This window comes from Scleropages formosus, chromosome 25, assembly GCF_900964775.1.
Source record: "Scleropages formosus chromosome 25, fSclFor1.1, whole genome shotgun sequence".
Taxonomy (NCBI): Eukaryota; Metazoa; Chordata; class Actinopteri; order Osteoglossiformes; family Osteoglossidae; genus Scleropages; species Scleropages formosus.
The window spans coordinates 9,650,976-9,677,687 of record NC_041830.1 but is presented as its reverse complement, the minus strand read 5'-3'; the positions used below and the strand labels follow the sequence as shown (position 1 = coordinate 9,677,687).

The 26,712-nt window shown below is 44.1% G+C and overlaps 1 protein-coding gene across 1 annotated transcript in view; it reads right to left on the bottom strand.

Annotated features, from left to right (window-relative positions):
• Nucleotides 1–8,349: 8,349 nt before the first annotated feature.
• LOC108921676 (forkhead box protein O1-A-like) overlaps nt 8,350–26,712 on the bottom strand; it is a 40,171-nt gene continuing 21,808 nt past the window's right edge. Inside the window, exons 2-4 of the mRNA XM_018731277.2 lie at nt 13,191–13,382; nt 11,431–12,676; nt 8,350–11,302 (exon numbers count right to left, since the gene is read on the bottom strand). Of these exons, the coding sequence (XP_018586793.2) occupies nt 11,462–12,676; nt 13,191–13,382 (1,407 nt within the window). The 3' untranslated portion in view covers nt 8,350–11,302; nt 11,431–11,461. The remainder of the gene's footprint in view (nt 11,303–11,430; nt 12,677–13,190; nt 13,383–26,712) is intronic.

Below are 26,712 nucleotides of genomic sequence, written 5' to 3'. Positions count from 1 at the left end.
GATAGCTGACCTTCAGGGAAATAATACATGGATTTGTCTAATCTGTGAAACGTATTAGACCAAAGACAATCCCAGGCTGGCAGGAACACTAAAAATAAATAACAGTCCCTTGTAATGTTCCAGTGTGAAAATGCAGATAGAATCACTATCTATATCTTGAATGGTTTGTCGCTAGAGAAATGGGCATCATAGTAGAACTACAACCTTGCATCTCAAAGATCTTTAGTCTGCATTGTGCTCCTGCTGTGGTAGCCCTAATCAAAGCACCTACCCTGAAATACACACACACACACATTTTCAGAACCGCTTGTCCCTTACGGGGTCACGGGGAACCGGAGCCTACCCGGTAACACAGGGCGTAAGGCCGGAGGGGGAGGGGACACACCCAGGACGGGACGCCAGTCCGTCGCAAGGCACCCCAAGCGGGACTCGAACCCCAGACCTACCGGAGAGCAGGACTGTGGTTCAACCCACTGCGCCACCGCACCCTACCCTGAAATAATATAGTAAAAATTACCCAACTGTATCAATAGATAAATCATTGCTATGTTCTGATTTTCTGAGTTGCCTTAGACAAAGGGATCAGCTAAACAATGGTTAATAGAGAAAGGTTTAATGCTTTAGGCAGTACAGACTTAATTATAGGACTGACTTTTTTTTAAGGGGACTGGCAGAGATACAAGCACAGGTAATCACATTGTTTCTTCTTCTATGCAAAAGAAGAAAGTTTTGCTGCCAACATGTATTCCCTACTACCATGAGGCAGTGCTGTGTGTTTAGACCTCAATAAGAGAATCTGAGCCAAGTATTTAACAGGCACTCCTTAGGGTTGCTCTTTAAGTTGTACTTTCTTGTCTTTGAAGAAAAGACAGCAATAACAAAACAAAAGAGAGTAGAAGAAAAAAATCTGAACAACCTTCCTTTCTCCACCACGAGACATCCGGAACATTCTTCTTCCTCATACGGACATTAAATAAACAGCATGATCTGCGTGCCACTCTCAGAAAACCACAAACCGGTCATGGGTGGGGTGGTGAGGGGGGCAGCATTTAATACATGTACTTAAAAATGTAAAGTGGGAAAGTCAAAACCACCCGGAAGGGGGGGAGGGTTAAATGCTACCCCCTGAGCATGACTGGGGTTAGCGAAGCACAAGGAGACTGCTGGCATGATGGCTCGTGATCATGCTTTCCCAACATAGACTCAGGGTTCCTCAGCCACACTTCTCACACTCTTCTAATGATGCCCCATAACTTTTCCTGATGTCCTCCTCCTCCTTTCACCACCCATTGTTCCTTCGATGACACAAAGCCGCACATCTCTCTCGGTCTTTTTTGGTCACTGTATACGCTGGTTTTTATTTTCTTTCACTTTAGTTTTTATAAACGTGCAGCCTTGCCGAAAGCGTTGCAAATTATTATTCGCGGCCCGTGTGTTTTTTCACCTGGTGGTTTCCTGACTGCTGTATCTAGGGCAGCAGGTAGCGCTGTGGTCAGGGAAGTGTCACTGTAAGCTTGCTGCAGTAGATTTGCCGCAGCGGAAAATCCAGCTGTGTGCATGTGCATTGCGTATAAAATGGGGGCTGCATGTTATAACTTGATTTGATTTAAAAAAAAAAATTATTTTGTATTGCAGCAATATCAAAATTTGATTTTAACCTGTGATTTCAGGGAAAAGGAAATATATTCAAATCTGCAAACTGCAATAACATACTGTAAAAAAACGTAATTTTTATTTATTTCTTACAGTTCCACAAGTCATCTAGCTGCTACCTCTGTCATTAAGCATAGAGAGTTTTAAAAAACCTTGATTTTAAACACTTGACATACTTCAGGCTTAGAGCTCAGTCTGACTGGTTTAGTGGCTGACTTTAGTGTGTCCTTAGCTTACCTCTCCCTTCGGCAGCGTAATGTTCTCTGTAGCCTGCCATAAAGCCTCTGAAATGAAACCCAGATGTGCCTCACACAGTGGGAGGGTGGGGGTGGAGGTGGGGTGAGGTGGGGGCTTGGTGCAGCACAGCATCGATGCCACACAGGATGCCGTAGAGGCGAGTTACGTGCTCCTGCCAGCTTCCTCCGCCATGGGCTCATGAACTCCGTTGCCTCACACTGAGGGATGCTCGCTGTCACAAAAAAGCTAGTATTTACATGCTGCAAAGTGTGTTTTAATTCCTCAAAACACTCAGGTGTTAAGGCGGAAGATGAAGCAATGCGACAGTCAATCTGTGGAACAGTTAGACAATGTCGCTGACAACTCAGACGTGACCTGCAGAGGATTTAGGGGCTTTTCACAAGCCATGTGGCAGCACCATGAAATACTGTGGACCTTTTTCTGAAACCGCTTTCAAAGGTAGCACGCTGACTCATTATTAATCTCGGGCTGTCTCCTTTCCGACAGTGCGGTGCCTCACGATGAACTTTAAATTTGCAAATTTCAGCCGTGTTACGGGCCTTCGCTCAGTCAGCTTGCAACTGAGAGAGTGGAGTTTCTGGTTGGAAATCAGTCATTTTTAAAATTACTCGATTTTTTTTTTAACTCTCTTTTAAGAAATGCTGGCTCCACAGGAAGATGAGATACAGAACTAGAGATGGATGGAGTGCGAAAACAACATGAATTCTGGGAAGTGCGTGATGAAAAAAAACTACACACAGACACTCACTTCAGGAGCAGACTTTTTACATTACTTTAAATTCAGTTGGTATTTCTTATTATTACTGATTATGACCACTATTATTCTTTTCTTTTCGGCATTTCTCAGCCATATCTGCAAACCCTAAGAATGGTTTAGCAAAAGTGATAAACTGTCACATTCAGCATAACAAATCCCAGCGCTCTCAAATCGCTACTCTCAGATTTTGTCTTTCTCCTGAAATCTGTGAAGAAGACGTCCTCATGGAACATTTAAAACATGTGTATATCCACAAGCTAAAGTAGCAAACATACTTCGTTCCCCTCTTTTCATATACAGGTGGTCCCCGATTTACGATGGGGTTACGTTCCACAAAGCCCACCATAAATCGAAAATATCGTAAGTCAAAAATGCATTTAATACACCTAATACACACCCCTGCATGGCAGACTGGGAGATGCGGATCGTTGCCGCTGCCCAGCATCGCGACAGAGTATCGCTCCGCGTATCACTTGCCCGGGAAAAAATCTAAATTCAAAATTCAAAGTAGGGTTTCTTCTGAATGTCTATTGCCAGCTCACCATCACAAAATCGAAAAAATCAAAAGTCGAACCATCGTAAATCAGGGACCACCTGTGGTAATTCATTTGAAAGTCTGATGCTAAAGGAGATTTGAGAAAAGAAGTGGCACTCACTGTTTAGGAACCAGTATGAAATTACACAACAGCAAAATTACTGACTTGTTCCCTTTGACAACGAACTAGCATCTCCGCCGTTCATGCGCATATCAACGGCTCGAGATGTGTGGTTGCTGCACGTATTTCGCTTCCGCCATAGTGGGCGAGCAGGAGGAATCTGCTGCATCTTTCCGCACCGGTCTCTGTCTTTCAGAATGACACATCTCCTTTTTGCACCCTGCTCATTTTTACTCATCGTTGAAGGTCATTTTCACACCTTTACACGTCTGCAGACTATTTTCTCAGTCTGGTTCTGATGAACAAGCCGAGCTCTTTCCCTTCAGTCGTATTGCCGTGACCTCAATCCTTGAAACATCGACCTACTACTTTCTCGTCACTTCAGCTCCCTGCCTCTGTTTTCTCTCTTTGAGTTTCCCCGAGCACCTGTTTTCTTGCCTAGACACTTCACGACACGCCCTGATAGTCAGCTTCAGAGTGTATGAACATATCCTACCCCTTCTCACTCCCTGTATGAGGTGCACTACAACTGTTGACATTCTGCTCCTCCCCGACACCCTCTCTCCGCTCCGCTCCTCCGGGATTCCTTCTCCAGAGCCCTCAGTCCCGCTGCACTCTGTTTAAACCATGTCTTTCACCTGGGTCTGGGAGAGCAGTAGAGACCCCACACCCTGCACCATGATCTTTCACAGTGCTCTCCTTCATACCCCAAGGAGATGGTGGCATGACACATAGAGTGTATGTTTCACATGGAGAGTATTTCCCTTGCATTATACGTCTTCCTTACATTTACATTACATTTATTCATATCACTTCTCCATGACGACGTCTTCTGATACACATGATGATAACGGCCCATATTATTTACTGTGCTTCTTCTGCAAGTAAATCCATGGTTTTATTAATATTCTAGGTGTTTCTCTTCAGGTCTGTCAACATCCTGTCACATCCTACTAATTGACTCAGCTGCTTATTAAATATTGGGTGGTACTAGGCAGATGTCATAGGTGAACCAATCAAGATGTTTACACCAGAGCCATAAGCAATATTAGTCTGGTCTTTATCTAAACATCCTGGGAACGTAGCTTCTCGTTGAGATATGAAGAGTTTGTTTTCCAGTTAAGGGGGCGCAGTGGGTTGGACTGGGTCCTGCTCTCCAGTGGGTCTGGGGTTCGAGTCCTGCTTGGGGTGCCTTGCGATGGACTGGCGTCCCATCCTGGGTGTGTCCCCTCCCCCTCCGGCCTTACGCCCTGTGTTGCCGGGTAGGCTCCGGTTCCCCGCGACCCCATATGGGACAAGCGGTTCAGAAGGTGTGTGTGTATGTTTTCCAGTTCAGATTATTGTACCTTAGCTTGGTCTTTTCAAGAGCTGAGCATTATATATGTTTAAGATGTATCTAAATTAAGTATTAATTCTGTCTTTGTAATGACTTCTCAAATGACATCAATCAATTAAGATGAGAGCAGGAGTAACTAGTACGTCTAATATGTTTGTCTCGTTAAGAGATGAAAAAATGTAAATGTAAATGAGATCTTGTTGACCTACGCCACCCATCACTGTATTCGCCTCCGTTACATATTAGCATTGCCAAGTGTCAATGAGCAAATGTTAGATTAGTGATCATTTCTCCTACAATGATTTTGTTGAATTTTTTTTCACTTTTCTAAATTCAAATGATTTGGAATAAATAGGATAAATATTTTCAGTAAAATTTGCACATGTGACTCTAGAGTGGTATGAAAGTAAATGTATATTTTTAGACAACATTACACCGCTGTAATGTGAGTTTAACGAGATTGTTATGCAAATCTGGAATGTGCTTTTTGTCTGATGGAAACAGCTTGTCGCAGCCCTGTCCCATGCTGCCATTTCTGTGGTGAACCCAACAAGTACTCTTTGAATTTTAGTTTTCACTGATTTAATTGCAGATGAAGAAAACAGGGCAGTTCCAGGAGGACCGGGCCAGCAGTCTCTCTTTGAGCGAACTAGTCTCTTCGAACCCCTGTCCTCAAACAACCTTGGAGCGTTCTCTCGACTGTGAGGCAAACATGCGGATTTCATATGTACTTGGCAGGACTCCATGGCCTGCGGGATACATTCTCAAGAAGGCTGCTTGTGGGGCCTGCAGTGGGGGAATTGTACCCCCCTCTCTTCCTCTCTCTTTGCTTTGCCAGCTCACTAAACCTACTGCTCTGGCCCATGCAAAAATGAAAAATAGGACTAAAACACTGGACTTACCCCTTTCCCTCTCCAGGGACTGCATAAATATGTTCTAAAGATGTCAGCTCCTCCATTTCTGTGTGGTGAACACCTCCCAGCTGCGACTTACGATTCCTACAGTTACATAATGGTGTCCTTAGCTGACCTACAGTACGTTGGCTTCGCAAGATTCCTGCACGTGTCGCGTATTTCCATTCAGTTGGCCACACGGTTCTCTTTTTATCGTGCTCAGCATGGGCCAGCAGAGGCTGCAGGTCTAAGCCTCCCCTGAACTTGGCTGTGTGAGAAGAGGTTCGAGCCAAACGGGAAATTGATGCAGGGACTGCAAAGCCTAGGACCAGACAGTTTAAGCGCATGGTCGGTCCTGGATTGGGAACATGCTCCCCACGGTGGGACCACGTGGTTCTCCACTGCAACGGACATTTCCGTAGCACCCGGCCAAGAGCTGTGGAAGATATCAGCAACGCACAGGGGAAGGGAAAAGGTGGCTGGGGACAGTCCCTGAAGTCACAGATGGCAAAACCGCAGTGTTACACTAAGACTGACAGGACAGGATGTGGACAATAGCTCATCCCATGTGGTGTACCTACGTTTTCATCTGTGTAAAGGAAGAAGAACCCAAGAGAAACTGTCAGACTCACCAGCAATTGTTCTTCAGCCCTCCATCATCCAGCACTTGTGGTGGTTTAGAGGGACCAGGTTCCTTCTTCAGACCAACCCCATCAAGAATTCCCTCCTCAAACAAGCAGAGGGCCGATCAGGGACGACCAGCGTGTTGTTTCCTTGAAAGGAGCGTCGCCGTGGTCCCGGTTGCTACGACAGAGTCCCAAGTCTCCACAGAGCTGCTGGTCCTCAGCTCTGCCTCTTTACATGCCAGACTGTCCTGCTCTGACTTTCACCTGAACTTGCAAAAGAATGGAGCTTGTTTGCAAACGCACCCCAAAACCCAAAGCAATTTTTTCTGTTTCTTATTTTTCATGCAAATGCATTTCATTTTATGCGATTTATTAAGAGGACGACATATCGTCCTACTTGCTCCCCCTGACAATCTTCTAAGCAAATATTTCATTTTTCAAAAAACCTGCTTCTGTTGTTCATCTGGGGAAATCACAGTCCGAAACTCGCCTGCCAGGACAAAGATTCCCAAAACAAGGATGGGCCATGAACCCAGTTAACTAGTAAAGAACAATAAATCAGTAGATAGAAATAACTCACACTCATTCACTGTCTTTAACCATTTGTCCAGTTTAGGGTCACGGTGGCCCGTAGCCTATCTCAGAAGCATAGGGCACAAGGCTAAGTAGCATACACCCTAGATAGGATGCCAGCCCATCACAGGATAGCCACATACACTCACACATAAAGGGTAACGTAGAGCAACCAGTTCACCTGAAGTGTGCCTTTTCATTCTGGGAGGAAACCCATCCAAACACTAAGAGAACAGGCAAACTCTGCACAGACTGAGTCAGATTTGAACCCATGTTCAAACCCAAAACCTAGGTGCTGTGAAGTACCAGCACTTCCTGCTACTTCACTGTGGTGCCCCTATTTGAAACCCCTTTAACAAATTTAACTGCTCTAACACCTTCAATCATAGCATCCATTCTTCTGGGTGGCAGTTTAAATATTTAACATTTGAGTAAATATTGATAAAAAAACAACTGATAAGGGCTTGGCCGCTTTGCCACCTGACTGGCTCGGAAGTTAACTGGCCAGTTTGGAGAGATATTTTTCACCTCACCAAATCACATTGCCGTGTACACTATCTTGTTTTTTGTCCATGATTTGTAGTTTTGTACCATGTTGGTGTTATAAATTTTTGCTGTATTATCTTGCCCTGTATATCTTTCTTGTTACTGTAAAGCACTGCAAAGCTCATTTTAAATGTGGTAAATAAAATACAATTTTAATACTATTACTATTGCTTTTGGGGTGAACCACTCAGCAATATGGAAAAATCAGGAATAATTTCTCTCTCTATGGAAGCAGAGTGTTCCACTACGTGAAGGAAAGGGTATAAATGTGTTTACTCCACTCTGACTAATTTCAACAAAACAAATGTCCAGTAAGCAGGAAATGAGTGTACAGACTTACACACACACACACACACACACACACACACAAACACACACGCACATGCAAATTTCTACCCAACCCAAAGAGTCAGCAGGCCAAAAATCCATAAAAAGGCAGACACTGAGGATATTGTTTTCTGCAACATAATTTATGTACACATATGGCTTCATACAGCAATTGCAAAAAAACTGTTCTTGTACACATTTTACACTGTGTGTGTGGGTCTGTGTGTGCGCGTGCTATAGCACAGCTGAATCAGGCACTTGATTCTCAAGGACCAGTTACAGAAAGCACTATGGTTCCATTGGTTTCATTCACTATGGTCTCACTGCTCAGGTTTCTCTTTTCTATCATGTTGCACCAACACCATCCTGCTGCTGGTGAATATCATGAAATAGACACATATATTCAATTTTTTAAATTAATATTCAAACAAAATTATTTGGTAGAGTCGCATACTGAAATTTTGATTACTCTCTGTATTTAAGAAATGTAGGTTATTTAGATTAAGCAACTCTGTTCCACTCTCAGTCAAGAGGTATAGAAAAGTTAAGTGCAATATTAATTTGTCAAAAAAATGGTCAAAAGGTTTGCCATGTTAAAAGGGATTGTCCACAAGACAAGTTTTTTTGTATTTCTGTTTCCAACATTATGTATCAGTTCTATATTTTTATCATTTTTTACATTTTCTTACAAACCATAGCTAAATACAAGAATAACAGTGTCAGTTTAACAAAAGAAAGCAGAGCACTTAGATCATTGCTTCACCTAATATCTAAATACTTCATTTTCTCTTAAATCACTATTTTAAACAAATACATCTGTGACATAAAACATTTCCACAAGTCTATAGTACAATACAACCTTTATCATAGGCAATATCATATCATTAAAACCCCCTCCAAAAAACAAGAAAAAAAACACAAAAATGTACAAGAATGCATAGATGAGATCATTTGCACAATTCACAGGACAATCATTTGAATGCTTCAGCAATATAAATCTGGATATTTTATTATTAATTCTAACTTTTCACCTTTTTAAACATTGGTTTATACCACTTCATTTTAGAAATGGTCCAAAATGTAACAATATTTTTGTTTAGTAACATGTTGAAATGAGAGAACCTCGTTCAGAACAGTCCTCATAGAAACAGGAAAAAAAAAAACACCTGTCCTCCACAGTTATCCTCCGCAGATAGTGAGAAGGGGGCCTTTTCGTAACTGTGAAATGGGTTATGGCAGCAATAATCCAGCAAATGACTTAAATCATAAGCAGTATACATACAATGCACTGAACACAATAAAATTAATATGAATACATATCTATCCCTTCAAAATAATGTCACACATTTCAGATACAGGTAAAGAAGGAGAGAGGAGGTACAATGTGTGTGTGTGTGTACTGAGTCTTCGATCTTATCTGAAGTACAACTTTGACACTGAATTTAACTAACTCTTCAGTTACCATAGCAGAGGGAGAAAGGTGTGCCACATCCCACCAGTCAGCATCTCCACGTGTCAGTTCAGGTGGCAATGAAGTGGTCATGCTCTTGACGGATAAGTGTGTTGAAGGGAAGGGAGGGGTTTACAGTCATTCCTTATAAATGGAAGTACCCAGGCAAGGAGGTACAGAATTGCTGCGGTACCAAACAAGAGTCTACACTGCTGGGAGAACACTACTGAGAAGTGCACACTAGTGGAGAAACACTCCACAGAGCTGTTTTTACATTCCCAGCAGTGTTTTATACCATGGAAGAGAATAAGGGGCTCATGGGCCATTCTGAAGCAGTCTACAATTATGTGAAGTCCCTCAAATTGTGTGGGAGCGATGTGTGTTGTGTCGATGACTCTTCCTCAATGATATGTAGAGCCATTAACACAAGAGCACGCGCCTTTCTGTAATGTATACACAGCACATCTGTGAGTGCTATATGTGCTACTGTATATGCGAGTGTCACTCTCCATGTACATGATGTAATTTAAAAAAATATGTAGAATAAAATAAACACTTAAAAATGCAATGTACAAGCATCAATTAGGTTAGGTAACGCTTTGCAACATTTAGCAAGCATGAAAAAAACCACACAGCCTACCTGCTGAGGACAACAAATCTAACGTTCACGTCCATTACTGAGCACCAACATCTCCTCTGACATCCTCCTAATGCACAGAGCTCCATGACGCCGACTGAGGCATCAAGGGACTGGCGTGCAAAAGCCATAACTGTGAGTTACATCAAAACAGAGCTTCTCCTCATCTCACTTCAGCTATTCATCCTTTCCATCCCTGCAAACAGGAGCTGCATATTAACATTTACTCATATTATTAAAAAATATCTATACACATCTGTTTAAAAGGTCTGCTCCTCAGTATACTCTCACACCCAAAAAAGAGGGGAAAAAGAGACAATAAGGAGACACAAGCAGAAGCGGAGGTATCTGGGGTGTTCAGAATTAACAAACTATATAAAAGTTTATTCTGCTGCCTAGCAGAACACTGTTTTCCCACCTTTATCCATTTATGCATCAATTCAGGTTAAGTACCTGAGACTTGAACTGACAACCCTTCCCCGGTCACAGGTCCTGGCCCTTAACCACTATGCTGCGTGTGCTTCTAAAAGTATGAGGACTTCAAAAGTATATTTACACCAGAGCCACAATCAGAAGATTAACAAATACAGAACAGAAAATTAATAATTTCATATTCTCCGTATTTATATATAGATATAAATTCATATACTTAATTATATATAAATACAGATGTTTATTTACAACATGTATATTAGGTATATGTGTATTTTTTTATAACTGAAGCTTAATAAGAGCTCCAGAGAAAGCACCCTCAGGGTTGAGAACCATCCCGTGTTAAGTCAGAATCAGATCCAGTCATTTTCATAGCAAAATGCGTCTTCCTGTCTCCATTTATTTTTATCCTACCACTCTGTAAACTTACTATATAAATAATAGGATCCTTAATGTTGCACACCTTGTCTGATTAGAAACACTGAACAAACTCAAATAAGCAAAGCCAAACAAAAGTGTTTTTGAGGAAAAGACACTGAAGAGTATCCTCCAGTCCGGATGGAACTGCCCATGACTGCCAGCGTCAGTAACTTCCCTCAGTGTGGTAAATGTGAGGTTTACCATAAGACAAGTTAAAAAAAAAATAGGTGACAGGGTGCCGGGTTTCCTCCAGACAGGGTTACACTGCATGAGTGTGTGTGTTGCAGCTGGAACCAGAAACCTGACAGGCACTTTTTAGAAAGCAAGTGTGTGTGTTTTCTCACAAGTTTTCTAACTCCACAAAACAGACGCAGTGTAAATAAATTCTGTTCTCACATTTGGCACTTGGTTTACGCTATACAAATTCCAACGGCAGTGGAGTTCTTAAAAAATATAAATAAATAAAAAAATAAAAAATAAAAATCCAAAGCAGCACAAAACATGGACACGGCAGCCAAATATTTTGGACATAGCTCTCCCTCAGTGTAAAGTCTGAGAAGAGTGCACAGGAGGGGAAAAATAAAAGTCCTTTTTCTTCTGTGGTGAACACAGAGAGAAGTGATCAGGATGGAGCTGGACGGAGGGGAGGAGGAGGAGGAGGAGGATGGCGTCTTTGGATAAGTGTCCCATTTTCCTCAGGGAAGTCTGGCTCAGACTGAGGTGCTTTTCTCAGTGGATCTATAGAAATACAAACAGAAAAGAAAAGTTAAGGCCTCATGATTGATGATCACGGTGAATTTGCACACATATCAAAGGAGGCTGGCAAGGTAGGGAAAAAACAAAGTCAGTGAGAGAGAGAAACTCACCTGTGTGAGTATCTGAGCAGCTCCGCCACCACTACCCCGACACCCAGCTGTGTGTGGTGGTCTTGACGCCATGAACAAACCCCTGCTGGGTGACCATGGGTTCGAAGTTGAAGTCCAGCGAGTCACCGTCCATGAGCGCATCATGTAGCACAGACTCCATGTCGCACTCAAAGCGCTCGACTGACATGCCATCGAGATCGCTGGGCAGCTTCTCGTGGGGGTATGGCTGCGGTAGGCCAGGTCTCCCGTAGCCGTTGGCACTAATGCCACAGTAACCGGGCAACAGGCCACCCGTACCACCTGGCTGGAGCTGCTGGCCATGGGGAAGCTGCATGTGCTGCTTGATGGCAGCCAGGCGGCTCTGGGCCGGGGCATGGCTCATGGAGATTAGTGGGTGGAGGGCACGACCATTCAAGGCCACCGTGGTGGGTGGAGCCTGTCCATGGACCGTGTGCTGGTGTGGGTGCTGGTGTGGGTGGGGGTGAGGATGTTGGCTCATCATCTTTGCCCCAGGACCCTGCTGGGTCTGGGTACTATATGGAGGAAGCATGCAACCCCCAGCCGACTGTGTCACCACTGTGTCCACTGATGGCATGAGCTCACCGTGGGGGTCTGCGTCTGATGTAAGCAGCTCCTTGAGGAGTCCCGCAGGGCAGTACTGCCCCAGGTACGAGCCATAACTTGGCTTGGTCTCCGGCAAAGTTTGCAGGTTCATAGGGGGAAGTGTGGACACCCCTGCCTGATCATACAAACGCTTGCGATAGTCCTGAGGGGGCTGAGGTGTCATGCTGGGGGGGCTATAGGCAGGGTAGGGGGTGCTGGCTTGCATCATGGAAGAGGGGGATGACTGGGCAGAGCCATTGCCAGCCCCACCTCCTGTCCCACCCACCTGGGACGCCTTTGGGGAAACCAAGTTGAGGTTGTCCAGCAAGCTCTCCATGACATTTTCTGAGCCATGGTGGTCAAGTGACCCGGTCACCTCCGTCAAGCTTGGCAGCGTGGTGGACATCTTGGAGGCGGGGCCTGGAGGGTAGACCAGGTGCATGTCGCCGTCGCCCAAGTCATCCTGCTCAGGCAGGAAGGGTGAGAGGCGGCCGCTCACCGTGCTGGCATTGGAGCTGGTACGTGGCCGGAACGTGTTCCATGCCTCAAAGTCATCGTTGCTGTGGGAATTGGGGCTCCCCGGCCACTTGGCGAATTGGGAGCCAGGACTGTCGGCACCCCCCTCACTACTCTGATGAGACACCTGCAGCAGCAAAGGCAACCATGCTCAAGAAACTGGCCTCGAAACCACAGGGTTGAAGATTCATGTCTCGGAATGTTCATCTCTTTCTTTAACACCACTCAGTAAAACTAAAATGGTTAGATAATTTAGCTCCATAAAACTGACAAAGGCTACATTCCAAGTATTAGTTCAGTAAGGAAGACAACAGAACTAGTAAGAAAGACAGGAAAAAGTGACAATCACTGGCTCACACATAGGTGTGACTCATACACATGGGTGTCTCCTGCTTTTCCCAACCAACCTAATGGCTGATCAGAACGTTCAGCTTCTGCACCAACTCCTGCCAAAACATTCCTGTGCAAGTCACAGAACACTACACCTGATTCTAGGGTGATTGACATGTTAGCTGACTGTGCAGTCACAGTAATGGTCAAGTTTAAGTCCTAAAGAAAAAAGAAACAATGCAGTTGAACAAGAAGACACGATGGAGATGGCACACCCTTGGAGCTGCGTAGGTGGACAAAGCCCGGCTCACCTTTTTCTTGGCGGCTCGCCCTCGGCTCCGAGTAAACTTGCTGTTGTTGTCCATGGAGGCAGCACGGCGCCGGGGTGATTTTCCACTCTTGCCCCCCTCTGGGTTCAGCATCCACCAAGAGCTCTTGCCCGTGCCCTCATTCTGAACCCGGACAAAACGGCTGTGCAGGGAAAGGTTGTGGCGGATGGAGTTCTGTGAGAAGGAAGGGAGTTTGACTTGTTGGAGTTCAGTCCAGGTATGTCAGCATCACTCATAAAAGCACAAGACAAACACTCATGACAAACATTCATCAGGAAAGATTTACTACTGCGGCACTAGTAGACTGATACCATCTTCCACAGCTATTGTTATAAGTAAAGAAGTACCATTTCAGCCATAGTGAAAACTAGCAAATGTGTGATTTGTTTGTCATCTGTGACCCTGCTGTAGTAACCTTGATAACCCTAAACTTTGGGGCTAGCTTAGTTTACACACCTCAGATTGTAAGTCACTCTGGAAGAAAGTGTCAGCTAAATGATTAAAAAATAATAATAGTAATAATAATGATAAAAAGATGGGTCCAGGAGTCAGGCTCTTTCACAGTTTTCAGGATGTTATCACATAGCTAACACCAGCCCCCATGCTAACTGCCATTCGTTGAGATGGGGATATATTTGTAGGTTGGGGAGCAAAAACATACATACACGTATACACATGCTTACACAGACAGGAATGCAGAATTAATTCCAGGATTAAAATCAGACTAAATACAGGAGACACGCCTTAATGCCCTTGAAGTGAAAAAAGAAATTTGCCTCTTTCTTCATGGGGGCACAGTGCACAGTGAAAACAAACAGGGTAGACGTACAATATGGCACGTGTGTATACACACACAGTCTCCACTGATATTGCGTCTGCTGCATATTTTGCATTTGTACGCTGACAGGAATTCTCCTGGCAAAGGTACCGGTAACTGGATGTGTGAGTGTTACTGGTTCAGGGTGGCAGGGGTGGGAGGGGAGGGTCATCCGAGAGCAGCTTTCAATAAATATTTAGCCAAGTGTCTGGCAAGTCACACACAACAAAATAACTAATGACGCGATTGTGATGCTGCTCACGTGAAAACAAATGCTGCTTTGTGTGGTTTCCTTTCGTCACTGTTTAGCTCCATGCTTTGTTGTGAAAAAGCTAAATGTTGCAAATTCAGTACCCCTGCACACCACATTATGAAAATCTCTCAGGAGAGAGGGGAAGCTACAATGTTTATTTTTCTTTTAAATGTTACCATTGAAGTTCTGGGGATATTACAGCAATGAATGAGAACTAATTTGACAAAAATTTCAGAAGCTGATTTTTGTTATAACATGGTGCTGATCTACGGTTAGCCCCTGTTGCTAGCCTATGATTGGAGAAACACTACCACCATCTTTTGTAGAGGTGATAGAGAGTATGAGGACAGAACAAAAACAGGAATCAGGTGAGAGGAGTCCCAGTGGCGGGCGCTGCTAACACTCAACAAGGAAGAGAATAAAATTTCCATTGTCATTTGCAAAGGACAGGTGTGTCTCTGGCTTGATTTTCAATGCAGTTTCAGGAAAATGAAACAGAGGAGACTTATGAAACCCAAATAAAGCCATCTGTTGCAGCCCAAATTTGAATCCCAGGAAAACTAAGTTAAGAACATCATAGCCATGGAATTAAAAAAGAAAAATTAAATTACACTCAAAAAACTTCTACGTCACTTCAGCAAAGGCAGTTACAAAAGTCACCAATGAACCATATGCCAAAAATTACATTACATTAGGAAATCTGTCATGGAATTACTGAAAGAATGCATGAAAGGAAACCAAAATGAGGACTGAAAATTACTTATCACACAAGTGTTAATGTGGAAGGTTGCTACATTAAAACCAAACCATGCTGGCAGACCCGCAAACAAAATCAACATAAAGGGCCTTAAAGAGAATGACTGGGACCAGTGGAAATTATTCAGTCCAACAGCACACATGGGGTCTGGGCCTGTTCTCTCTCAAGATGAAAGACAATCTCATCAAATAATGACCACAGCATCCGATGTACCGCAGTTGGAAAGTAGCTGTACATTGAAACAGATTTTTAAATTGGCTATGCCAGGTTACATGCATGCAGTTCAATAGCTAAAAATACCGGGAAAGACATTCTCTTCGCTAGGTATATTCACAAGATGTTATAAAACACACAATGGCATATGGTGCATCATAAAAACTGAGAAAATTTTGATGGTAATAAACTTCTAAACAAAAAGAGAGTCCTAGAGGCTCAAAATCCACACAAACACATGAAATGCGATGCTGCACAAATGTATGTGCTTTGCCTAGACTCCCACTACACAATACCATCTCGGTGTGCTCTACCCTCACACTGCAGCGCATTGTGGTGAACCATGGTGAGTGCACTTACAGTACAGCTCAGAGGCTCTTCAGTGCTATTAGAAGACGGACTGTCAAGGAACAAAACAGAGAGCAGCTAATGGGCAGGATTTAGCGTGCTGTACTGCAGCATGGCATCTGCACCACTTAGTCTCTCCAGAGTCCTGGGAAAGGAATGGAACTGAAATCCATTCGTATTTGTCAATTCACAATGGTGAATTTAATCAATGTACGCCTCTGTCCCACAGTGCTCTGAAGTACACTGGGTGCAGATCACATCTTGACCTGGAGCTATAGGGGAGATCTGAAAGGGAAATGGGAGGTGCAGCCCACCATACTGTATGTTAACACTTGCACTGCTTGATAACTTTGAAAATGATCCCACAACACTACCACAGCAGCATTTGTTTAGAGTTGTCACATTGCCATCAAATGACCTGGGACTGAATTTTGCTCCTACTATAGTACCTTTGATCTTAAGCAGAATTAATGACAGTAAAACTTACCCAGCTGTACAAATGGGTAAATCAGTGTAAGTATAGCAAGGGTGTACAAATCTAACACTGTAAAACACCTTGCAGAAAAGTGCCAAATAGAGATTGTTTGGTTATTATTAATGAATTAAGTTCATTAATAATAACCAAACAATCTGCCAGTCAAATGTCTTGCTACTGGTGACAGTACCCCACCCTTCCCAAATCTCTTATTTAAGGAGAGGAGAAGTCCTCGTAGGCATGTGTATGTTTGTGCTTGTCGTTTCTTTCAAACCAGGTCAGCACCGGTATGCCTAATCCTGCTCCACAATACCACTCGATCGTTTTTTTCCTGCTTAGCAGCTGGTTTCACCTGTGCTGCCCTGTCCCAGCTCATGACAGTTCCACCCAAACTCTTCACGACAATAAAGGTGACGGAAAAAAAAAAAAGAAAAGCAGACAAAAAAAAAAAAAAGGAGGGAGGAGTACAAAAGGGGCTGGCTGTGGTTTGTACGCACTCTGTGGCACTTGGTGACATACATAAACATACCTTGCCTCAGTTACGCATCTCCTTCTCACTGAGCACACAAGACAAAAGAAAATTGAAGGTGTGGAAAGTGAGTGTCCAGGCCCTCCCTGGTGCATCTCTGAACATGATTTCCCTCCAAAACATCGAAGCGAGAGTTGCCCCACCTCTGACTCTCACTAGTCGGCCACTTTCTGTGCAGTTTCTCTCTGACAAAGGGAACTTGGAGCATGCCTTTGATGCTACACAGCGTGGCATGACCGGCTCCTAATCGGTCCACACAACCTCAGAAAACAGGACACCAAATATCCACCCGACTTTGACTGGAATCAGAGCAACACGACGACGAGTCACCTGGTTCACAACTTACTCGTTGTCCTACAAATTGCATTCTGAGACAGTCTGCATAAGCAACCTATGAGAACAGTTTTCTTTATCAAAGCCTCAGGCATTTACACATTTAAAATGAATGTGTATGTGCATTTTTAAATAGTGTATGAATTACAGCTGTTAAACTGTCTTTGTATCTTATATTTCAAAGTAAATTTTAAACTAATTAATCTTACCTTAAGTTGTATTCAGTTACTTTGTTAATTTACTTTCCCGTGAAGGAAATTAATTCACACTGAAGAACATCAGGAGAGTTATTTGAAGACTCTACAGGTTAGACAGGATGCAAGAATGCAGGATTCAAATGTATCTGTGTAAGAGTTACTGTGAGTACATTTCTGTGTGATTGCATTTAATATTACAACTCTCCCAGCCCCCCAAACTCGTTACATACCCTGTTGTCCTGGAAACCGCTAAACCCTCTGCTAATGTAGCCTGTGCCCATTACTTTAAAGACCTCACAAACCAGGGGTGGGGCTTTTTCTGACTTGTTCCTCTGCTTGTTTTTTAAATTTTTTTTTTATTTTCAAATGTTCAGGAGAAAAGGGCCAGAGTGTTCCATTAAACTGCCTTGGTGGATGCAGCTCAGGAAAACAGCAGTTTGCTTATTTCCCTTTGTTTTGTTTTTGTTTTCAACCACGTTTTCTTACAATAATGTGGTTTTTACCTCAAGCTGATGTTCAATGTCATCGGCGCTGCAACCCGAACACCATATTTCATTGATACCCCTTTCCTTTCCAGTTTTTTCCAAATCCACCGTACATTCCTGGATAAAGCAGGTTCCCCTCCTGCGTGACATCTGCAGGGTGGGGTGACTAAACTAGGGGTTTGGGAAAAGTCGTTCAGGCTCCTGGGTGTTCCCACACATGATGAAATGCAATCAACAGGGGCACCAGAGGCCTTGAGTCACCCACCATCTCCGGTTGACTCACTACCACACATCTGGGGACTCCAGCCTTCTAGTTACCCAACGGGTTTGGTCAAGATGAAGAGTCCCTGTTGTAGACCAGATGTGTGTGCTCTTCTACCCCAATAATAACCTGGAATGACTGAGACACCCTGTCAATAGAACTACTGGTTTTACACAATATGAGACTCAATGTGCTGTGCAGTTAATCCTTGCTATAGAATCTTTCTCTGCAGTTACCAACCACCCCAGCTGACACATCAATGTCCACTAGAGATTCCTTTCATTGCTAGTGCGTGACCCAACTTAGAGGCAATACAGAGCCTGGTCTGGAAAACCCTTTTATTGGCTGAAGCCCTTCAGAAGGTCTCTGTCCTCCACCAGCTTTCCACCTGTCTCCCATGTGAGGTTCATCATCCTTTCATTATGGTTTTAGTGTCACAGCTGGACAATTGTGAAATGTCAGCAAAAAAGGACGTCATTTATATTTAGAAATAGGAGGCACCCCTCAAACATTTTCTCCTAACAAACAAAAGTTCAGGCAAAAAGAAGCCTTGCCCGCAAACATCCCTTTCGAAAGGTGGTGTCAGGCAGAATGATGCCCTTGTTCTTTAAAGGCCAAAAACAGACAAAAGGGATAAGCCCTTCTGAGTTTCCTCTGAAGAAGACAACCACGAGGAAGGAGAGAAGGAGAGGGTGACAGAAAAAGAGGAAAGGAGGCAAAGGCAGTAGAGCTGGAAGGTCTGAGAGCAGAGTGGTGAGGAAAGCAGCAATAAAAAGGAAAACAAGTCAAGAGGTTGAGAGGCGAAGGGGGAGGTCAGGAATGCCAGGCCAACATTCTGTGGGTGGAAAGAGCCAATCAGAGGCCTTGCAGTGGCCAACGCCCATTTTTGAATCCGCCCCTCATAGGACAGTTATTGTGATAGATGGGATGGCAACAGGCCTACTCCGGTTACACCGTACGGCACTCGCCGCAGAACTGGAAGGAACTGAGAATGTGGTGAAGCGGGCAGCTTGGACGCGGTGTGGTGTTCTTCCCCACACCAAGCCTCCGACGAAGTGAACCCACAGCTACGTGCAAGGAAGGACTGAGAGGCGGCCTGTCTAGACGCAGTCTTTCCAGAGATCTGGCGTCAACATGCTGTTGTGATGGACACTGGGAGGCAAAAACAGGAAAAACTGAGTGCAGAGAAAAAGGGGGAAAATGTACCAAGAAGGGAAATTCCCAACACATCGGGCCTCTGGAGGAGGACTAAGCCGTGATGAAAGAGGAACCACAGAGGTCCTTGCAAGGGCAAAGCTCATCCTATTACCAGCGGCATCACTGCCAGATTGGCTGCCACTACAATATCAGAGAAACCAGTTCATTCAGATGCGTTTCCAAAGTGGCTCTTCATACAGGCAGTAAGGAAGGCATTTTCATCTGGACTAGGACCTTTTCCTGTGTTCCCTCAGAAATGTTTTGGCTGAATTACAGGTCCTTTCTCATTAATGCGCCACTTTTCGTTTCCTAAAATTTGGGCAGATTAACAAATTTTGCATATTACTGAGAACAGGCCCTCTGTGGGCAGTGTAAAAACACATCATACTGTATTACAGTGCAATACACTGAGTGCACTCTTATTTGACATTGTAAAAAATCTTTTCCCTAAGTTTATCATGTACCTGTCCTCTAGCTTTAGTTGTTTCCATTTCTTCATTTTTTGCTGATCTCCTGCACCTTGGATCATTTTATTATAAAGAAATAGCTACACGCATGACAGACTGCTTCTTCTGGAGATACATCCCACCATACGACGTGAAATGTCAGTATTCCATTATCAGTTGAAATAAACAATTTATTCCTTACTTGACCTTGGAATTCTTTCACTGAGTCTAACGAATGGGTTACACCACTGGCATTTGTATATGCAGCCTAGAAGGTTTAATGGCATCGATATTTACTAGACGTCTGGAACACATTTCAGTTGGTTGATTAACGAGTACTATACATTTTTGTCCACTCCTGCTATAATAGCCTTGATTAAGGTACTTACTTTGAATTGATATAGTAAGATTACCCTGCTGTATTAAAGTGTAAATCAGGGTAAAGAAATCTAGCATTATAATTCACATTGAACAAAGGTGTCAAATAAAAAATGGTTTCAAAGAGTAATAACTGCTGCTCTGATACTGTCTACTTTAATAGGGATTGCAGTGTGGGTATCTAGGGTTTTGAGCCAGCTAGCAAACTAGGTACCTTAACATCTAGTGAAGTTTCTAACTCCACTGCTTTTTCCCCTCCATCGCTTCATTCAGATAGAGGATGGTTCGCAGCTACAGATAGTTTGTGATGATACTACACCAACTGTGGATATCTCTTTGACACAAGCCATGTATGCAGAACCAGAACTGAAGCTAAATTGCTGGTTCATGGACACACATCATGGGTGTGTTATCACACATAAACTGGCTTGTGTGTGCATGTGGAGTGGATAAAGACACATGCAAAGTGAACAGAGCCACTATTGCACTTTGTGATGTTCTTTTCTTTCCCATATCCATAAATAATTCTGATACATCACTGCACCATTGCTTTATCTAATGGTGGCTATCTACTTTGGTTCTTCCTCTACGAAGAAGCGTCTTCTCTGACCAAAGCCCTTTCATCACCACACTCACTGAACAGTGCACTAAAAATACAGCATTATGAAGTATATCCGTGTATGTACGGTGCACCCTCCTGTGCAGTAAATGGATGTAATCAGAAGGTTACAGGACTTGCATCAAAGGCAAGGAGACGAGAGGTTTTTGGTGGCTCTTCAAAAGTGCCTGTCGGAGTACTTGACCACAACCACAAGAAGAATGGTGAAAACGAGTGGGTGCACCAGACAGCAGATGTAATGGTACACTAATGGCCAACCAATTACTGAGTTTTAGGGCAGAAAGGCTGAGCTTTGGGCAGTCTGGAGGGGGAAGAGGTGGTTGCTAAGGTGGCTATTATTATCCAAGGGCATTTATGAGCCCTTTCAGTTCCACAAACATTAATGCAAATCTGAAGGGTAAGAACATATATGGGTCTTACATAAAGGAGTCACAAGAATGAACTTCACTTGAAGCGGAAAAGGAACTGCACTCATGATCAAAGGGTTACAGGTCTTGGTCACACAAAGGGCCATGATGTTGTACTATTTGGTAAGGTACTTACATTGCTGAATTCCTCAATAACCTGAACTAATAGAAAATGTCCAGTTTTAAATACATGTAAAACATAAAAAAGCATGACATCAATATTTTCCTTGGCAACAGACAGATCATACTGTTGGCTACTGTAAACCCAGAAACCAGGGGCAGAACATGCTCAGATTGCTCAGACAGCCACGATGCTGACTAACATCACAGCTAGTTTGTGGGCCGGAGCATAGACTGAGCATGAGGAAGAAGCCAAATGAAAGGGACCCTGTCGCAGTGGGTGGGGCTCGCTTCCTGTGGGTCAGGAAGAGCGGTCGGGAGGGAAGGGGAAAAGGGCACGGAATGCCGACCACAGGGAGTTTACAGCTGGGCCGTCTGCCATTCGAACTGAGATTCCAGGGTCGGCTCTGGACACCATTCCCATGGAAGAGTTCACGGTCAGGGGAAGGGGAAGTGGAACAGGAACAGGCTGTGGGATCTGCCAACTAGGTCCAGCTACAGTACTTCAGAATTTTTCTTTTATCAGTCTCACAAATCCTATACACAGCATACTGTGAACACAGCATCATGGGTACCATGAGGATCTTAAGTTGATGAACTTGTTAGCATTCCAGCTAAACTCAATCACCACCAGCCATGGAAACTGAATTACTAGTATAATTTTTCTGCATCTGAAACTTTTACTCCATGCCAAACAGTATTATTTATTTCAGCATGTACACTATATCTGGGGCTGGGTGAGTCAAGTTAAGTTTTTGCTCTCCTCCATTCAGTTTACCAATCACTAAACTAATGAATCCCTGCTACCTTCCAAATTCACACTTGGCTGTCATCCCATTGGGAAATGCTGTCTCAGTCAAAAAACAGAGGAATCCCTACAGTGACGCCAGTTTTAACTGATTGTGTTTTACAGCTCCTGTGGGAGGTTGAACCGCCCAATTCCCCTCCACACTTTTATCACTCAGACCTGCAATGATGAATTTACTTCCTTGATTACACCACCAATGCTGAATTCATGCTGAAAACAGCCCATAAAGATGAGCGGCTGAGGGTAGCGGGTGACTGAAATCAGGCAGGGAAGTAAGCCCAGCAGGCCTGCAGTCAGGAGTCATCTGGCTTCTACTAAACTGTAATCTGATAAACACGTCATTTCATTCCTCCTCAGTCTCTTCACGCCGACAGAATGCATGTGGAAAACAACGGGAGGGGTTCAGTATTCAATCAGAGCACTTTCAAACCATCTCAACAGGCAACAAAGCATTCCATTATGTACATAAATGTTTTTATATAGTTATACGTTGCACATACACCAGAGATGGGGATTAGTTAACTAGAAGGTCCTCAACGGTGTGTCACAGTCATTTCTGTGTCAGACAGTGCACACACAGAAAGAGAGAGAGAGAGAGAACGAGAGAGAGAACGAGAGAGAAAGTGGAGGGGGGGGGTCTGAGGGGGATGTGGGAGAGTTCAAAGGGGGGCGTGTCCTCCCTAAGCCAACACTGGCTTACAGGGTCAACGGGTTCACTCTGGAACGAGAGCAGCTTTTCTGCAGGCGCCAGCATACAGATCAAGCCAGTTGCAGGAGTGGCGGGGAGAGAGGCTGTTCAGTGTGAAGTGTGCAAGGCCCCTACTGATTGCCAGGGCAATAACCCGGGTCCTCCACTACACAGTTCAGGCTCCCTGTGTCACCACAGCCGGAGTTAAGAGAGAGCGGGAGAAGAGGAGGTCTTGGACCACAAGGTGGAGGAGAAAGGATGAAGCCTCAGAAGACAAGCAGCTAGCATTCGGAGATGACAGGATTCCACCCATGTCAGCGTGTTATCGTTGCTGTTTTTCCTCTCGTGCCATCTTCAATACTTCTTTCAATAAGTTTCACATCGGCAGGCCCCTTATCTCTTTCCCTCCATCTCTGCAGGTCTCTCCCGCATCCCCCCCCCCATCAGGTCAAAGCTGCAGCATTCGCCCGGAGTGAAACACAAAATTCAGGAAATGAGTCACTTGCAGCAGCAGAGGCTGACAGCTGTTTGGTTTTCTCTCTGCTAATCATTGAAAAAAATCACTCTACCTTGACATTTGAGAAAGGTGAGTGATAAAAAGGAAAGGAGAGAAAGAAAAAAAATGTTCCAGTCACATTTCCTGCCATCACAAAACTGTGTGCAAGAACGACAAATGTTCCCTTTCTGTGTGTGCATACCTGCACCACAGTGGTGGATAGTCCAGTCCACAGGCTTACGTGTGTTTTTACAAACACACCATACTGGCATGAGTCAAAAACATCCCGTCCCACAAATGTGGAACTTCTAAAAGCTTATAAACGACTGAATCTGCATCAGATGCCTGTGCTAATTAACTAACACTGCCATTTTGCCTTAGCAGTATGCCTCAACTGTTTTATGTAAGCACTGCTACAGCTTTAACAACCAATCAAGTGAGCAAACTGTCAAATGTAGCTCTGCAACACGCACATCAGGGGCAATTTTGTTCTGAAACACGCCTTACAGAAAAGTGTTCCACATGTAAGGTATAGGCATGGTGTCCAGTCGCATAGCTGGGGAAGCATGTAAATGCTGTGGAAAAGCCCCGTGGGTCCCTATGAGTCGACACCAGCCACAACCAAAACCATCAACAGCATCTCCTCTCTTCCTCACCTGCCCTGCATGTGTGCTGTTCTGCTGTGATACCTGGAGACACTTCTGGAGGAAAGTCTGCTTCAGTTCATTCAGCCCCGCCATGCTCTTGCCATACTACCAACTGAAAGGCACAGCCTCGCATCCTTTTGCCTCTGATGCATGCAAGACTAGCTGCACAGCACTCACAGCACACATCTGCTTTTGGTGTACTCAAGGCAGACACGGAAGATTCACACAGGTAAACTACCAGTAACTTCCATGGTTTGGGTGGTCCCATGGTCCAGCTGTGTACATAGGGGGAGCAGGTGCAAAAGTAGTTAGAGCTGTCACCTTAGGTCTTGAAGGACCCATGTTCAGATCCCACCACCTGCTGCTGTACTCTCGAAGAAGGTACTTACCCTGAATTGATACAGCAAAAATGACCCACCTGTATAAGTGGGTAAACAAATGCTTGTAGCTTAGTGTATCCATAAAACTGTAAAGATAATAAACAACAACAACATATTTCACTGAGGAAGGCAGTGATCTATCGTTTATCACATTTGGATAGAATGGGTTCAAATCAACCAGAATTTAATGCATGGGAATATCTGGGCTAAAATAACAATGACATTCCGAACATAGTTGTGTGACTGCACACACGTTATTCTTTTTGAAACACAACAGCATAACACAAACACTATTGTCATATTATTACACAACAACAGTCACACATGAAAGAAAGAGACGAGTTCTCTCTAAGCATGGATCTCATCCAGGCCTTTTTCCTCTTCTGGAGTTCAAAAGCGTGACAGCCAGAAGACATGAGAGGAAGACAGAGAACAACAGAAACACTGGCCCCAGCGCTCTGAGGCAGTCCGCTCCCATGGCTGCCAGATGGGGGGTGGGGGGGGGCAGACATTTATTTGTACTTGTCAGAGAAGCACGTGCTTCAGTGATGTAGTTCATAGAGAGGAGAGCTGTTGGCTGTGTATGAAGTTGAACTGCTGTGTGCCTCACCCAGTGCTGTCAACAGGCTTACGGTCATGACCCCACCTGTATCCTGTCCCAGTGGAACTCCCCAACATTTGCATTGACTAAACCCACCTACCCTACAAACAGGGACCTTGTCTTAACACCCCCCCTATGCCCCCTTGTTACCCAGAATGCCTTAAGACAGTACTCACTCATCTGATACTTAATAGCTCTCAATTTTCATAAAGATATTATGTGTTGTTTACTTCTATGACTTTATGTGACATTTTTGTCCAGAGACATACAACTCAATGTAAATAGAAGTCCACCTAGAGCAGATAACGTTTAAGTACAAACGCATATTTATCGAAGCACAGCTTGATTGTATAATACTTCTATTTTACATTTACATTTATTTATTTACATTTAGGGGGGCATGGTGGAGCGGCAGGCTTGGCCTGTGCCTGCTCTCTGATGGGTCTGGGGTACAAGTGCTGCTTGGGGTGCCTTGCGATGGACTGCCGCCCCGTCCTGGGTGTGTCCCCTCCCCCTCCAGCCCTACACCCTGTGTTGCTGGGTTAAGCTCCGGCTCAGCGCGACCCTGCTTGAGACAAGCGGTTTCAGTCAATGTGTGTGTGTGTGTATATTTACATTTAGTTATTTAGCAGATGCTTTTCTCCAAAGCGACTTCCAAGGAATTCGATGTAGTGTTATCAGCCCACACATCTTAGTCACCAAGGTGACTTACACTACTTGATACACTACTTACAATAGGTCACTCATGCATACATCAATGGAACACATTCTTTCTATCACTCGCACACTATGGGGAAACCTGAACAGCATGTCTTTGGACTGTGGGAGGAAACTGGAGCACCCAGAGGAAACCCACACAGACACGGGGAGAAGATGCAAACTCCACACAGACTGAGTGAGGAATGAACCCACGTCCTTTTTTTTTTTACCACCCAGGTGCTGAGAAAGAGCAGCGCTGCTCGCTGTGCCACCCGCTGTGCCACCATGCCGCATTTTGCTAGAGTACAAGTGTTGGAATAATTTTTGTAGCTTTAAGGAGAACAGGAAAGAAATGGGTCTCAAAGAAACAGGTTTTGAGACCCTTCTTCAATGCCAAGAAGGAATTCAGTAGTTCTGACAGACAGAGAGTGCATCTTCCACCACATCTGAGCCAAAATTGGAAACCAACAAGCTTTCGATTTTCAGCCTTTTTTTGTGTGGGACTACTCAGCTACCGGATAAGGAGGACTGAATCACTGTTGCTGGGGTGTAGGTTATGTTTGGGTCAAGGGTGCACATCATTTAACTGTCTTGTTAGCCATAACCGGAGTTTTGTACATCACTTTGTAGCTGATTTAAATAGCACATTTCACCTTAACCTTGCAACCTGCAGAACCACTGAAATCCAGCACAGTCAGAATCACTGCAGGAGTCTCTATTAATCGTGATTCCACCTTATAGTTCTCAGAATTTAAACATGTCTCTACAAAGCACTGGCAAGGACTGCTTAAAGAAATTATTTCCTGCTTAAATAGACCTGCCAAAATTTGGGTCATGCAGTGAACTTGAGTTACAGCTCTCCTTATTGTGGAGGTTCCGGAGTTTCCCTGATAAACATGACCATTTAGTTAAAACCAGAGGGTTGCATGTCCTCCATGGTCACCCATACAACCACTGATGTGTGGATCAGTGAGCAGTTGAATGAATGACAGGATGGATGATGGAATGGACAGAACCTTGCCAGATCATTACTCAACCTCATGATGTACATCTGATACACAATGTACAAAATCTTTATTTTCACTAACTGTATGTCAGTCTACAACAATGTCAGGTTGCTCTGGTGCTTTATACAAGGACATTGCCTAAATGACAAAAAAGGTAAATTTCAATACTTTAGCTGAAGTCAGCATTATAAAAAGTTGTCTGCTATGCTTGGTTCATCAGTGTTAAGATGGTATGAACATATCACATCAATTCTGAAACAACAGGAAATGTGGATCAATCACCAAGTCTGCCAAGTCTTCAAGTCACACCCCTTGCCCCCATACACTGCTCCACACCACCCA